General features: G+C 38.7%; 2 protein-coding genes across 5 annotated transcripts in view; both read left to right on the top strand.

Annotated features, from left to right (window-relative positions):
* Positions 1–8072, top strand: part of LOC140735427 (tumor necrosis factor receptor superfamily member 17) — a 43836-nt gene extending 35764 nt beyond the window's left edge. For both annotated transcript variants that reach the window (XM_073060493.1, XM_073060491.1), the window contains 2 exons: positions 3243–3398; positions 6218–8072. In XM_073060493.1, the coding sequence (XP_072916594.1) occupies positions 3243–3398; positions 6218–6495 (434 nt within the window). In that variant the 3' untranslated portion in view covers positions 6496–8072. The remainder of the gene's footprint in view (positions 1–3242; positions 3399–6217) is intronic.
* Positions 8073–8601: 529 nt separating this feature from the next.
* snx29 (sorting nexin 29) overlaps positions 8602–15158 on the top strand; it is a 542857-nt gene continuing 536300 nt past the window's right edge. The window contains exon 1 of one of the 3 annotated variants that reach the window (XM_073060490.1): positions 8602–8946. In XM_073060490.1, the coding sequence (XP_072916591.1) occupies positions 8940–8946 (7 nt within the window). In that variant the 5' untranslated portion in view covers positions 8602–8939. The remainder of the gene's footprint in view (positions 8947–15158) is intronic. The other 2 variants (XM_073060489.1, XM_073060488.1) reach the window with 2 other exon arrangements.

Genomic DNA, 15158 nt, shown 5'->3' with positions numbered 1-15158 from the left:
TGAGCTTCAGACCATATCTGGACCATTGTTGAGAACACTCTTTTCGACCACAGTAATATTGTCCAAGTGTACCTCTTCAAAAACCACCATCTGCGCCCTTGTTATGTTCAAAATCAATTATTCAAACATAAACTATTGGCTAAATTCTATCTTGAGTAACATTTAAACAATCCCAGATGCCCATCCTTTTGTTTAATTCTAGCACATGTTGTTCTGTTAATCACAGTCATTACCACACCCACCCCAACCCTCTCAGCTCTGAAATTCTGTCCCAAAACCTTTTGATTGCTTTCTTAATTGTTTTAAGTTGTTTGCCATATCTACCTCTGTCCTTATGAGCTCTGGGTGAAACTTCATTGAGTTTATACTCCTTAGAGTATAAAGTTATTAGAGGTCCAGAGATCTCTTTTTTAAGAACACAATATTAGTGTAATATATGACAGACTGTGCAATGTGCTGATATTATGTTAGAACTTAAGTATTTAATGGTATCAGAGGGCTTGAATAACGCAAAAAAATGTAACGTAATCATCATAGCTCCAGTCATACTAGAAGAGGCCACAATTGAAACCAGTTTCTTGGTTGTCTAGCAGTCAGATATAGTAGCATCCCTAGCTAGTGTGGATCAATTTCCATTTATATCAGCGGATTCATAACTAAAATATAAATTGCTTTAAATGAGAGTTGTGCATTCACATATGCTCATTATCCTCCATTCATTTGCATTCATTCTGATAGTTTGTTCTAATGTTTATCAGGTAATAAAACCATAGAACCTTAGAACACTACAGCACAGTACAGGCCCTTCAGCCCTCCATGTTGTGCCGACCCATATAATCCTTAAAAAAAAGTACTAAACCCACACTACCCCATAACCTTCCATTTTTCTTTCATCCATGTGCCTGTCTAAGAGGCTCTTAAATACCCCTAATGTTTTAGCCTCCACCACCATCCCTGGCAAGTCATTCCAGGCACTCACAACCCTCTGTGTGAAAAACTTACCCCTGATGTCTTCCCTAAACTTCCCTCCCTTAATTTTGTACATATGCATATAAATAAATGTTATTTCCAAGTGTTAATAAAGCATATGGACTCTGATTGTAAATAATACTGAAAGCTATCATCAAACCAAGGCTGACATAGTTATTTCTAAGTTACATGATACTCGCATAACTATTGTTATTGCAACCATTTTATTGTATATTTTGAGTTTAATAACATATTAATCACTGCCTGGTCTTCATGCTCCCCTCTGTGACTTCTTTAATATGATATCCATTTTATTTTCTTTTGCACATAATTTATGCCTCTGTTCATGAATTGATTGAAAAAATAATTTTCCAAGTATTTTATGACATTCAGAAAGATAACTACCAGATATATAAAATCTGGATATAAATACTCCTGATATGGCCCAGGTGCAGGTCAATGGGATTAGGCAGAAAAATTGTTTGGCACAGCCAAGAAGGGCCAAAAGGCCTGTTTCTGTGCTGTAATGGTCTATGGTTCTATATGATACCTGGTCTACCTATTTATTTATTTATTTATTTAGAGATATAGCATGGAATAGATATTTTGAGCCGTGTCACCAGCAACCCAGATTTAACAAGTTACAATAACCAATTAACCATCTACTGGTATGTCTTTGGACTGTGGGAGGAAACTGGAGCACTCAGAGAAAACCCATGCATTCCACAGGGAGTTCATACAAACTCTTTCCAGAGGACGATGGGTTTGAACTCCAAACACCACCGCCCTGGGCTGTAATGCTAACCACTACGCTACCGTGCTTAAAAGATGTATTCATGCAAAACAAATATCAAGACAATGGGAGAAAGTTCAAACAAATCTGATTGTTTAGTCAGGAGCATTAGAGCCTGAGAGAGAGACTTGATAGAGGTTTATAAAATTTCGATAGACCTAAATAGTCTTTTCTCCAGAGCAGAAGTGTCAAAAACTGGAGGACATAGTTTTAAGGTGAGAGAGGGAGAGATTAAAGGAGATGTGTGGGTTAAGTTATTTACACAGAGAGGGGTTGGTGCCTGGAACATACTGCTAGGGGTGATACTGGAAGCAGATTCAATACTGGTGATTAGGAACAAGAACATGCAGGGAATGAAAGGATATTGATCAAGTATGGGTTAAATAAGTTTGACATCATGGTTGGCACCTACAGTATATCCTGTGCTGTGCCGTTCTGTGTTCTAAGATGTGAGCTTTAAGCAGGGGATCCTAAATGTTGTTAAAAGGGATTGCTTTTAAAGAGGATTTGAAATAAGGTGAAGATATGACAAGATTTTGAAAGAAAAATCAACAACAGAAATTAGAAAATCAAAGAAGGCAGTTTGGGTAAGATGGAGACCACAGACCCAAGAAACCTGAGCCTGAGAAATACCTAAGTTTATGGGAATTGAAGTGTGAGAAGAATCTAAATAAATTAATGTTCTGGGGTTATTAAGGTATCTAAACATCAAAATGATAATTAAATTAGAGCAATTTTGTTGACTGATGCGCAAAACCAAGTGTGAAATTGTAGCAATACGCACAAAATGATTTCCAGCATCTGCAGATTTTCTCTTGTTTGTGAACCTGTAGCAGATCCTTGGATAAACTGAAGTTTTTGTCTGGCATATTTACATTTTTTATTTTATTTAAGGTCACATTTATATAAATTGACCTAGCTAAAATTGAATATGTAATTACCCTGCAGCTTAAATGTCATTTATAATCCATTCCTTTTGTTCTCTTCTGAATTTTGTCAAAAGCAACTTCTCCATTTCAGCAGTTTCTGTCTATTCATCAGCAGTTGATGTCCATGCCATTTATAAACTACAAATATGTAGTCAAAGTACTGTAAAACCAGTTAGGTAATTACGTCAATTAATGTTCCTGTGCATGCCCATCAGACTTGGTGTGTTTGTGCATCTTAGACAAGGAGGACAATGCCACAATTTACTGGTGTACTATGCTCCACAAAGTAATCAGAAGAGTTTCCAATATTTCTATCTCCTCCAAGGAAAGAAATGTGTTTAACATATTTCATTGGAAGCCATTAAGAACTATTTTAACAATGTTATTTTAAGAATAATTGTAAATTATCCTTATGAGTTCTATTAAAAATTGGAAGATTTAATTAGCTTAAATGTGAAGTTATTATTCCATGGATCTTTGAAATCAATGGAACAAATAATCCTACAGTCTATTATATCTCTCATTTAAATATTTTTGTTTCTTACCCGCAGGTACTCCCGTGCCTACAGTGACCATTCCTGATGCAAGTAAACTCACATGGATTATCATTGGATTACTTCAGTTTTTAATATTAATATTTATAGTATTTATTCTTTTCATTCGAAAATTGCATCAACGGAAAGCAAATGTACCATTTAAATCTACAGGTGATGCTTAAATGTTGATTTTTCTATTATATGGTCATCGGGAATACATTTTAAAATTAAATGAGCGACAGCACCAGCTTGATTAGAAAAAGTAATGAAAAACTGGTAACATTAATTTGTAACTAAGGTTACCATTTTGAGAATTCCTAAGTATATAACCTTTTACAAGATAACGTTCATTAGAGCCCCTTCTTTGTTTGGAGACTAAGCATGAAAAAGATGTATTGATATTACTTTATGTTTTATGTAATATTGTTTATGATAGTGGGATTAAAATGAACTGCTCTAAGGTACTTATGGAGTGTTGGAGCGTGGTCAAGTGGTTAAGGCGTTCGTCTCGTGATCTGAAGGTCGTTAGTTCGAGCCTTGGCTGAGGCTGTGTGTGTGTCCTTGAGCAGGGCACTTAACCACACATTGCTCTGCGATGGCACCGGTGTCTAGCTGTATGGGTCCTAATGCCCTTCACTTGGACAGTATTGGTGGGGGTGGAGAGGGGAGACTTGCAGCTTGGCTTTAAAAAAAACCTTGCTGGAAAATTTCCAAGGCGCAAATCCATGGTCTATCGAGACTAACAGGGGCCTACATAACAAATCCCCATAAGTGGATGCAGCAGGAGGCCATCAGTCCAACAGGCCCTGGTTGACTCCCAGCAGAGTAATCATCGTCCCATTCTACCTTTCTACCTGTACCCTTGCAACTCATTCCCTCCTGTATGCCCATCAACATCCCTTTCTCACAATAAAAGGTATTTTACAGCAGTTTATTAACTTACCAGCACTTGCTTGGCATGTGGGAGGAAACCAGAGCATTCAAAATAGGCCCATGTGGCCACATGGAAATGTGTAAACACCACGGCAACTGAATGAACGTGGGTTCCTGAGCTGTGAGGCGACGGTACTGTCATGCTTTTCTGTGGGACGATGTTACATGATGAAAGTTGGACCAGATTATTGTAGTGTTATAACATTGAGATACCAATACTTTAGCTTTGTAAGAAGGCACCATTGAAAATCTTAATATTTTGTTTCTAACCAAATTTTGTCAAATAAACTTAACTTCCTTACGGAAAAGACCATAATTCCCTAACTAATACATATACTGTACAACACTGAACTGTACATTGGAAGATAATTTCCTCTTAAATGAATAACAAAATGGTTTTGATTGAATATATATTACCGAGCTGTTAGCACTACAAAAATAATTGTATGTTAGCTATCAATGTGTGAATTTTCTCTCAAATATCTAATGGAAGATAGACAAAGTTTTCAAGCAAAATGTGCTTGCTGCATGAGCTGGCAATTTATTTTAAAAGTTTTCCATTCTCTGCATTCAAAAAACAATCTGCAAGACCCCAAATCTGCTTTTGTGCTTACACATTTTCATGAATGTGATATGAAGCCTTGTTTATTTTAAATATTTTAATCAAATCAGCAAAAATTCCATATTTTTCTGTATTGAGACAGTCTTTAGCAAAATAAGATGTAGAGCAGAATAACCCATGTGACCCCCCCCAGTAAGTCATTATTTATAATTTCTGTTAATTATGTTCCATAATTTCAACTTTATTTCATAATCTTAATTTGGCATTCTATTGATACATTAACTTTAAAGCACATTTCCTGCTTTCTACATTCTGGTTTGGACTGAGTGCCTCAGTGAGGATTATTCTATCCAAATAATTAAAGAATTTCTGTGCTTACCTTCACAGTTCTCCTGCAAGGTTGTTGTCCTGAAACAGGTTCATTTTCAGATTATTCAAAGTCCTGTATGAAATCTGGAGTGAATGGGCACAGAAATAAAGTAAAAGACCTAATACTGATTTTGTTATGATAAAGATTCTTAAGTTTAGTTACAATTTTTGACCTCATTAGACGGATTGTTTGTATAAAGATAGGATTGACCATGAAATTATCCTAATATCACCTATCCCTTTTTGCAAATGTATTAGCAGCCTCCTGTAGGAATATTTTACACACCTCTTTGAAAATTTTAAAGTGATGTGTGCTTGCTGAAAGAGCTGGTAATTTGAAAAAGAATCTGGTGATTTACTGGCACATAAGATGAATAAACTCTTGAGCTTCCAGCCGGGTACAGGTATTGATTATAACCAATGTTTCGATGACAACTTCTGCCATCTTCATCAGGGAATCCTCTAAATGCCAGCTGACCTGAGTCCCAGGTCACCTTTGACCTGCATAATCTGTAATTTGAGTTTTGTTATGTGTTTATGGATGGTTTTAATCTGGTATTTCCTCAGGATTCTGACGATCCTTCCAGAAACCAACCTTCCAGCATTTTCCCTGTAAATGCAGAGTAGCGGGATGCATGGTGGAAACCTGCATTAAGAAGCACAGCTGTTGTATCTGTTTATTCACAATGGCCATAGGAATGACTTCGAAGGCACTAAATTACTGTGCTGTGCCAATGGCTTTTAGGACCACGTGGTAGAAATAAAACTCGAGGAAAAGAATTTTAAAAAAGACGAAGCTCTTGCTCTAAGTAAGAACTAAAATTTGATTGTAAATGAGGGAGAACAGAAATCTGATTGGGAGGGAAGGACCATGGTGGTATAAATACCACTGGACTAGAGTTGCCCAGGCATCATCTGTGATGAAGAAGGTAGAGTTTGTCATTGAAACATTTGTTATAATTGATATCTGTACCTGGCTGGAAGCCTGAGAAGAGTTTATTCGAGCAGGTCATTTATTTTAAAGGCTTATCATTCTCTGCATTCGAAAAAGATCTCCTGTTAAAATTATTGTTTTTCCATTAATCTTGCCTGGTCATTATTTTAATATGTTACTTAATAATTTCAGATGTGATACCCAATAGTAATGTCGTCATTTCAAGTTTCAAGGAAACCACACTTGCCGAAGACACACATCAATTCTCTCGTGTAAGAAATCAGCAATCAGATCACCTTATGGAACCTGACATTTCCATTTGTACAGTCCAAGGAAGTGAAATGAAGATACTGATATCATGTGGTCAGGGAGACTATGACTATGATGCCTCATTTCCTCTACCAGCTACCGAAGAAGGAGCAACAGCTCTTGTCACAACCAAAACTGCAGAGCGCTGTGACTGTAGATAAGTGTATTATTTCAGCAGTCAGGAATGCTTTTTGAAATACGATGAGCTGATATTTAGAAATTTGCAGAATGATTCCTGCGGATGACATGTTGCTGTTGTAAAATCTTGCCCTGTGCAATTTGACTGCCTTGCCTATGATGTGATGGCAACTACACTTCACAAATACTTGTGCTGTAAAGTATTTTGAGATATTTCAAGATTGCAAAAACTCTCAAGGTGCCATAAAAATGTCAGGCTTTTCTTTCATTTGCTTTTTTTTTGTAGAATGATCTTCACAGGGGCTAACCCTTAAGGTTGAACTGATTCTGCTGATCCAAAACTGTTGGATCTCCTTTATTTTATAACTTTTTTGGATTTTTGTTGTCAACTGCCATATTTTTGTTTTTGTAGTTTAACTAAGTTGCGGCTTCAATATGTTTCCGTTTCTCTTGCTTAATTTCTTGTTGTCATGACCCTTAACCGATTTCAAAGTTTCTAATCAGTTCAAACAGTTGTGTTTTCTTCTAAGGGTTCTTTATTGCTATATTCTGTTTTCCTCAATGTTCTGTGTTTTACCATAGTGATATTTATAATTTATTGCCTTAACCATATAACAATTACAGCACGGAAACAGACCATATCGGCCCTTCTAGTCCGTGCCGAACGCTTACCCTCACCTAGTACCACCAACCTGCACTCAGCCCATAACCCTCCATTCCTTTCCTGTCCATATACCTATCCAATTTTTTAAAATGACAGTATCAGTGTAGTGTAGTTTGTGTTTGTTTGTTTGTAGTTTGTAGCTTTAGTGTAGTTTGACAACATTTAAACTTAGTTTTATTTTCTTTGCTCTTCATACAACTAGCAATTTTTTCAAACCACTTTTGCATTCTACTTTTTTGTGCTTCCTCAGTTGTGTCCCATTTTTGATTTTTCTCCCCCCCCCATCTGATTAAGATTTTGGTTTGCAACATTATTCAAGCTCCTCAGCTTTATTTCATTGAACAAAGCTGAAGGTCAAATGCAAGTGTCAGAGAAATTGTCGTGAAGGTAGGCAATGGCAGCCAGGCAAAGGCTACATAACTTTACATTTACTGCAAATAATGAGAAATATAAGCACATTTATTTGAAAAGAAAAAAAGACAAGATAGTATGATTCAAAGATAATTATGAATCTTAATGTTAAGCAAATGAAGTAGAAAAACTGTGAAATAAATAATTTGCTTTTATAAATTGTCACATTATTTGGTATTCTATGTCCAAATCTCTGAACGGACTTGAGTTTGTCCATCCCTGTCAGTGGGGCACTACAGTAGCTTAGCGAGTAGTTCAACATCTTGGGTTGTTCTGAAGTTTGGAGTTTAATTCTGGTGCCATCTAGGGAGTTACTGTATATGCTCTTGTTTTCTCCTACAGTCCAAAGACATACTAGTTGGTAGGTTGATTGGTCATTGTAAAAATTGTCTTGATGAGGCTACTGTTAAATAGGTGGGTTGCTGGTTAGAGCAGCTCATTGGGATGGAAGGGCCTACTCTGCACTGTAATCTCTAAATAAGTAATTAATAAACATACCCACCTCCAGTTTTAGAGTTTTTATTCTCAGATGTGTGTGTGTATACACACAAACAAACACACACACATCTCCTCCCCTCACCAAACCAACTGTTGGCAACCTTGAAACCTATTGCCTTGGTTTCACTTACACACTGCAATGGATTCCGTTTTCATGAAACACTGAATGCGCTGAGGAGAGAGGGGTTGTTGTATCATCAACTGATGATCTAGCATCTTTAATTTCTAGTTCCTTGGAGGAATCCCCATTCATATGGTTGTCATCCCCCCCCCCCCCCTCAAGCCGTCATTATTTCTAGCGAAATCATCCCTTTGCACAGTACACATTGAATAGGCTTTATCCATACAACACCTTCATTCAGGTATTTAAAATAAATTTGAAATCCACTCTGAAGGGATTGTGAAAACTGTAATTCTGCAATCCACACATATTAGGGTAGCATTCGTTACTTGGTGCAAATTTTGACGTGAAAAATCAAACCAGAAACCTGTCAGTGTCAAGAGCGAGGTGAAGTTTCTGATTTGTTGCACACCTTCCGTCAGAACACAGAAAAAGGAACAAACTCAGTCACAGTTGCAGATTTCACGTGCAATATCTTCAGGTACTTCATAAACACAGGTGGACAACGTAAGTCCCAAGCACGACTTCTACTGACCAAAAGGGCGACACGTGGGATGAACAACCACTCGCCCCGAGCTCTCCCCGTGAACTCCGAGCATGCGGGACTCTCTCCGCGCTCGGCCTTGTGCGCGTGTGCAGGAAGTCACAACAATGTCATGCGCACTGCCAGGCCTGTGCCGGAAAATGTTGTAGAATCATTGCCATCATGAAGATGGTATTTACGTGTCAGCCACTCGCCTGACGTGCGCTGTCTGGGGGCAAACGGCGGGACAATGAGTGGTAAATATGCAGCTTGTTGACGGAAATGTTTTAGTGTGTGCTCCTGGCCTGGTGGTCGGGCTGTGCCGCGGGCCGGGGCTGGTGACAGGCGATGGGACTCGTGTCGGTCTGCTGTTTGTTATTAATTTCATGCCAGCGGTGTGACAAGCATTGATCTTTGTTTGTGTTTGATCCTGTGTCATTTTAAACTTTTTAAAAAAATTTAAAGTTACTTTAAATAAAGCAATATTTTACTTTGTTGTGATTTTTGTTGTTGTTAACCTTCGGCCGGTCAGGGGTCCAGTCAACAAGGGAGTGAGATCACTGTGGCTGAATCTGCATATATTGTTGGGAAGTTGAAATCATGAAGTGAAAGTCTTTGTCGACTGGAGATTATGGTTAAAAACACATTCATTGAAAGAAATTGAAGACTTGGCAACTCCAACACATACCTTGCTAAATCTAGTTACACTATAGCGTAAAAAACAATGAAATTCTAATAACTGTGGGACCGGTTCAGTTCCAAAACATGCGGGGGTTTTGTCAGGTGGGAAGAAGATACGTTGGGAGTTGTGGGCGAATAAGTTTTAAACTTGTTCTCAACTTTAAATTGTTTAAAAATTGTCGATGCCTGATACATATATATTTGAGAAGTTAGGTGCATAATCTTCCACAGATAATATTTTTATGATTTTAATGTGATTAATGAAAATTATTAGATAAATTACATAACTACTGAGAATTTTTGGTTGAAATGTACTGTAAAATAAAATAAGGAAGTATTACTTTGCAGTTAATTGGGAGTTGCAGTTTCCTTCTTCTTAGACTTGCACTGAGAAAATTATGTAATTTAATAAAATGAAAGTTTTTGCAAGAAAATAATTCTTCAACAGATGAACTTGTTCTACCAAGTTTGTTTTGTTATGTAACATTCATTCACTGCTGAGTGTGTCCAATGTACTTCAGTATTTAGATAGTTCAGAGGAAAACTAACCTCTCTGAATTACATTTTGCTTATTCTGAAATAGATATTTGGAATGACAGTGTTTTTAAGTGTATCTCATGACTAATATTTTTAAAGTGATACTTTGGAATCACTGTGAGTAACTTTTCATTTTGCATACGTGACTAAATACTGGAACAATATTTGAAAGGTGGAAAATTATTTAGTATTTACAACATTAAATACAGTTGCAGTTTTAATACTTTTACATATTATTATTTGCCCCATTATAGGAAAGATATGAAGCCTTTTGAGAGCATGCTGAAGTGGTTTACTAGGATGCTGCCTTGGTTAGAGGCAAAATGCTGCAGAGAGAGGCTGGACAAACTTTGGTTGCTTTCTCTGGAGTGCAAGAGGCTGAGGGGGGGATATGTTAGATGCTTATAGGATTGAGGATATTGCACAGTTAGGGTAGACAGCCAGTATCACGGTAAAATGTCCAATACTGGAGCGCATTTAAGATGAGAGGGATGAGCTCAAAGAAGAGTGTAGGACGATTTTTTTGAACACAGTTGGTGGGTGTCTGGAATGTGCTGCTGGGTTAGTGGCAAATGTGATAGTGGCATTTTTAAAGGTTCATTGATAGGCATGTGAATGTATAGAGAATGGACATTGTGTAGACAAATATATTTGTCTAGTTAGGCAATTACTCATTAGTTTGGCACAATGTTGTGGACCAAAGGTCCTGTTGCTGTGCTGCACTATTGTATGCTCTGTCACAATCTTCAATTAGCAGGAATTCTGCTGATAATGAAATTTTAGGTCTGACATCTAGCAACATTGAAAATACACGGAGATGTGGGTGTAAATGAAAATTGCTGGCAGTTGTTCTAGAGGCGAGGAATGGGCCTAAAAGATCTGGATTTTTTGTTTGTTTGCCCAGCTCTCCATATAATATAACCATATAACAATCACAGCACGGAAACAGGCCATTCCGGCCCTCCTAGTCCGTGCCGAACTCTTAATCTCACCTAGTCCCACCTACCCGCACTCAGCCCATAACCCTCCACTCCTTTCCTGTCCATATACCTATCCAATTTTACCTTAAATGACACAACTGAACTGGCCTCTACTACTTCTACAGGAAACTCATTCCACATAGCTATCACTCTCTGAGTAAAGAAATACCCCCTCGTGTTTCCCTTAAACTTTTGCCCCCTAACTCTCAAATCATGTCCTCTCGTTTGAATCTCCCCTACTCTCAATGGAAACAGCCTATTCACGTCAACTCTATCTATCCCTCTCAACATTTTAAATACCTCGATCAAATCCCCCCTCAACCTTCTACGCTCCAATGAATAGAGACCTAACTTGTTCAACCTTTCTCTGTAACTTAAGTGCTGAAACCCAGGTAACATCCTAGTAAATCGTCTCTGCACTCTCTCTAATTTATTGATATCTTTCCTATAATTCGGTGACCAGAACTGTACACAATATTCCAAATTTGGCCTTACCAATGCCTTGTACAATTTTAACATTACATCCCAACTTCTGTACTCAATGCTCTGATTTATAAAGGCCAGCGTTCCAAAAGCCTTCTTCACCACCCTATCTACATGAGACTCCACCTTCAGGGAACTATGCACTGTTATTCCTAGATCTCTCTGTTCCACTGCATTCCTCAATGCCCTACCATTTACCCTGTATGTTCTATTTGGATTATTTCTGCCAAAATGTAGAACCTCACACTTCTCAGCATTAAACTCCATCTGCCAACGTTCAGCCCATTCTTCTAACCGGCATAAATCTCCCTGCAAGCTTTGAAAACCCACCTCATTATCCACAACACCTCCTACCTTAGTATCAGCAGCATACTTACTAATCCAATTTACCACCTCATCATTCAGATCATTAATGTATATTACAAACAACATTGGGCCCAAAACAGATCCCTGAGGCACCCCGCTAGTCACCGGCCTCCATCCCGATAAACAATTATCCACCACTACTCTCTGGCATCTCCCATCTAGCCACTGTTGAATCCATTTTATTACTCCAGCATTAATACCTAACGACTGAACCTTCTTAACTAACCTTCCATGTGGAACTTTGTCAAAGGCCTTGCTGAAGTCCATATAGACTACATCCACTGCCTTACCCTCGTCAACATTCCTCGTAACTACTTCAAAAAATTCAATAAGGTTTGTCAAACATGACCTTCCACGCACAAATCCATGCTGGCTATTCCTAATCAGATCCTGTCTATCCAGATAATTATAAATACTATCTCTAAGAATACTTTCCATTAATTTACCCACCACTGATGTCAAACTGACAGGTCTATAATTGCCAGGCTTACTTCTAGAACCCTTTTTAAACAATGGAACCACATGAGCAATACGCCAATCCTCCGGCACAATCCCCGTTTCTAATGACATCTGAAAGATCTCCGTCAGAGCTCCTGCTATCTCTACACAAACTTCCCTCAAGGTCCTGGGGAATATCCGGTCAGGACCCGGAGATTTATCCACTTTTAAATTTCTTAAAAGCGCCAGTACTTCCACCTCTTTAATTGTCATAGGTTCCATAACTTCCTTACTTGTTTCCCACACCTTACACCATTCAATATCCTTCTCCTTAGTGAATACCGAAGAGAAGAAATCGTTCAAAATCTCTCCCATCTCCCTCGGCTCCACACATAGCTGACCACCCTGATTCTCTAAGGGACCAATTTTATCCCTCACTATCCTCTTGCTTTTAATATAACTGTAGAAGCCTTTCGGATTTACTTCCACCTTATTTGCCAAACCAAACTCGTAACTTCTTTTAGCTTTTCTAATCTCTTTCTTAAGTTTCCTTTTACATTCTTTATATTCCTCGAGCAATTCCTTTACTCCATGCTATATCTATTGTAGACATCCCTCTTTTTTCGAACCAAGTTTCTAATATCCCTTGAAAACCATGGTGCTTTCAAACCTTTAACCTTTCCTTTCAACCGAACAGGAACATAAAGATTCTGTACCCTCATAATTTCACCCTTAAATGACCTCCATTTCTCTATTACATCCTTCCCATAAAACAACTTGACCCAATCCACTCTCTCTAAATCCCTGCGCATCTCCTCAAAGTTAGCCTTTCTCCAATCAAAAATCTCAACTCTAGGTCCAGTCCTGTCCTTCTCCATAATTATATTGAAGCTAATGCTATTGTGATCACTGGACCCGAAGTGCTCCCCAACACATACATCTGTCAGCTGACCTATCGCATTCCCTAACAGGAGATCCAACACTGCCCCATCTCTAGTCGGTACTTCTATGTATTGTTGCAAAAAGCTATCCTGCACGCATTTCACAAACTCTAAACCATCCAGCCCTTTTACAGAATGAGCTTCCCAATCTATGTGTGGAAAATTAAAATCTCCCACAATCACCACCTTGTGTTTACTACAAATATCTGCTATCTCCTTACACATTTGCTCTTCCAACTCACGCTCCCCATTAGGTGGCCTATAATACACTCCTATCAGTGTTACTACACCTTTCCCATTCCTCAATTCCACCCAAATAGCCTCCCTAGAGGAGCTCTGTAATCTATCCTTCCAAAGCACCGCCATAAGATTTTCTCGGACAAGCAATGCAACACCTCCTCCTCTGGCCCCTCCTACTCTATCACACCTGAAGCAACTAAATCCAGGAATATTTAGTTGCCAATCACACCCTTCCTGCAACCATGTTTCACTAATAGCTACAACATCACAATTCCAGGTATCAATCCACACTTTAAGCTCATCCACCTTTCTTACAATGCTCCTAGCATTAAAATAGATACATTTAAGATACTCTCCACCTCCTCCTCTCTTTTCATCCCTAGCAATGCATTCAAATTTATTATCCTTTTCTTTCTTCTCCCCTACAACTTCGGGCTGAGCGCATCCCTTCTCCATCACCTGCCTTTCCTCCCTCACACACTGTCTACTTACTTGCTCTACTGGTGAACTAACCTCCTCTCCCATAGTTTCCTCAAATTGATTTCCGCCCCCCCCCATCTTACTAGTTTAAAGTCTGCCCCGTAGCCCTAGCAAACCTCCCCGCTAGGATATTGGTCCCCCCAGGATTCAAGTGTAACCCGTCCTTCTTGAACAGGTCACGCCTGCCCCAGAAGAGGTCCCAATGATCCAGAAACTTGAATCCCTGCCCCCTGCTCCAATCCCTCAACCACGCATTCATCCTCCACCTAATTCCATTCCTACTCTCACTGTCGCGTGGCACAGGCAGTAATCCCGAGATTACTACCTTTGCGGTCCTTCTTCTTAACTGCCTTCCTAACTCCCTATACTCTCGTTTCAGGACCTCTTCCCCTTTCCTACCTATGCCATTGGTACCTACATGTACCATGACCTCTTGCTCCTCACCCTCCCACTTCAGAATATCTTGGACGCGATCAGAAACGTCCCGGACCCTGGCACCAGGGAGGCAATCTACCATCCAGGACTCCCGATCACCTCCACAGAACTGCCTGTCTGAACCCCTGACTATCGAGTCCCCTATTACTATGGTCCTCTTTCTTCTATCCCTACCCTTCTGAGCTACAGGGCCGTCCTCTGTGCCGGAGGCCCGGCCACTGTCACTTTCTCGTGTTCAAAATGTTCACATCTTAATATATATTAAACAGAGATCTATTTGTGATCTTTTCGTTGATTTAAGATACTCTTAGTATAGTATGAAAGGACCTTGGATTTACCCTTTCCTTTTAGAAATTACACTAGGAGAGGAAAATGCATCAATTAACTTTTCATATCCTGTTCCTGGGAAAGGTGAACATAGCTTGTTTAATTATTTAAGTTTACATAATAACCCAGTTAGGTATTTGACCTAAAGTGAGCTGATTCTAATTGACAGCTGATGTTCTTTGAATACCAGGCAATTATTATGTGCCTGGGATTTCCCACATAATCAAAGGTCAGAATGTTTTGGAGAGATTTTGAATGAAGGCCAATTCCTTGTAAAAACTAGATTGATTAGTGACTGGAATTTGTAATCAGTATCAATTCAATAGTTTGGAAATTAACTTCAAAGTGGATGATTACATATAAGAATGATTTGCATTGACTATGGTTTAAAATCAAAATGATTTACATTTAGTTTGTCATTTATCCATGTTCTCTTGTTCAGTCAGTACTCCTTGGCAGCCGTATATAGCGGGATTAGTAAGAAATGTAAAGTAAAGTAAAGTAAAGTAGGTCACTTTTTCTCCAAGACCACTAAAGAACTGAATTTAAAGGTTTTAGAGA

Source organism: Hemitrygon akajei, chromosome 11, assembly GCF_048418815.1.
Source record: "Hemitrygon akajei chromosome 11, sHemAka1.3, whole genome shotgun sequence".
Lineage (NCBI taxonomy): Eukaryota > Metazoa > Chordata > Chondrichthyes > Myliobatiformes > Dasyatidae > Hemitrygon > Hemitrygon akajei.
Note: the sequence above shows the minus strand (reverse complement) of the source record. Positions and strands in the feature narration are given on the sequence as shown.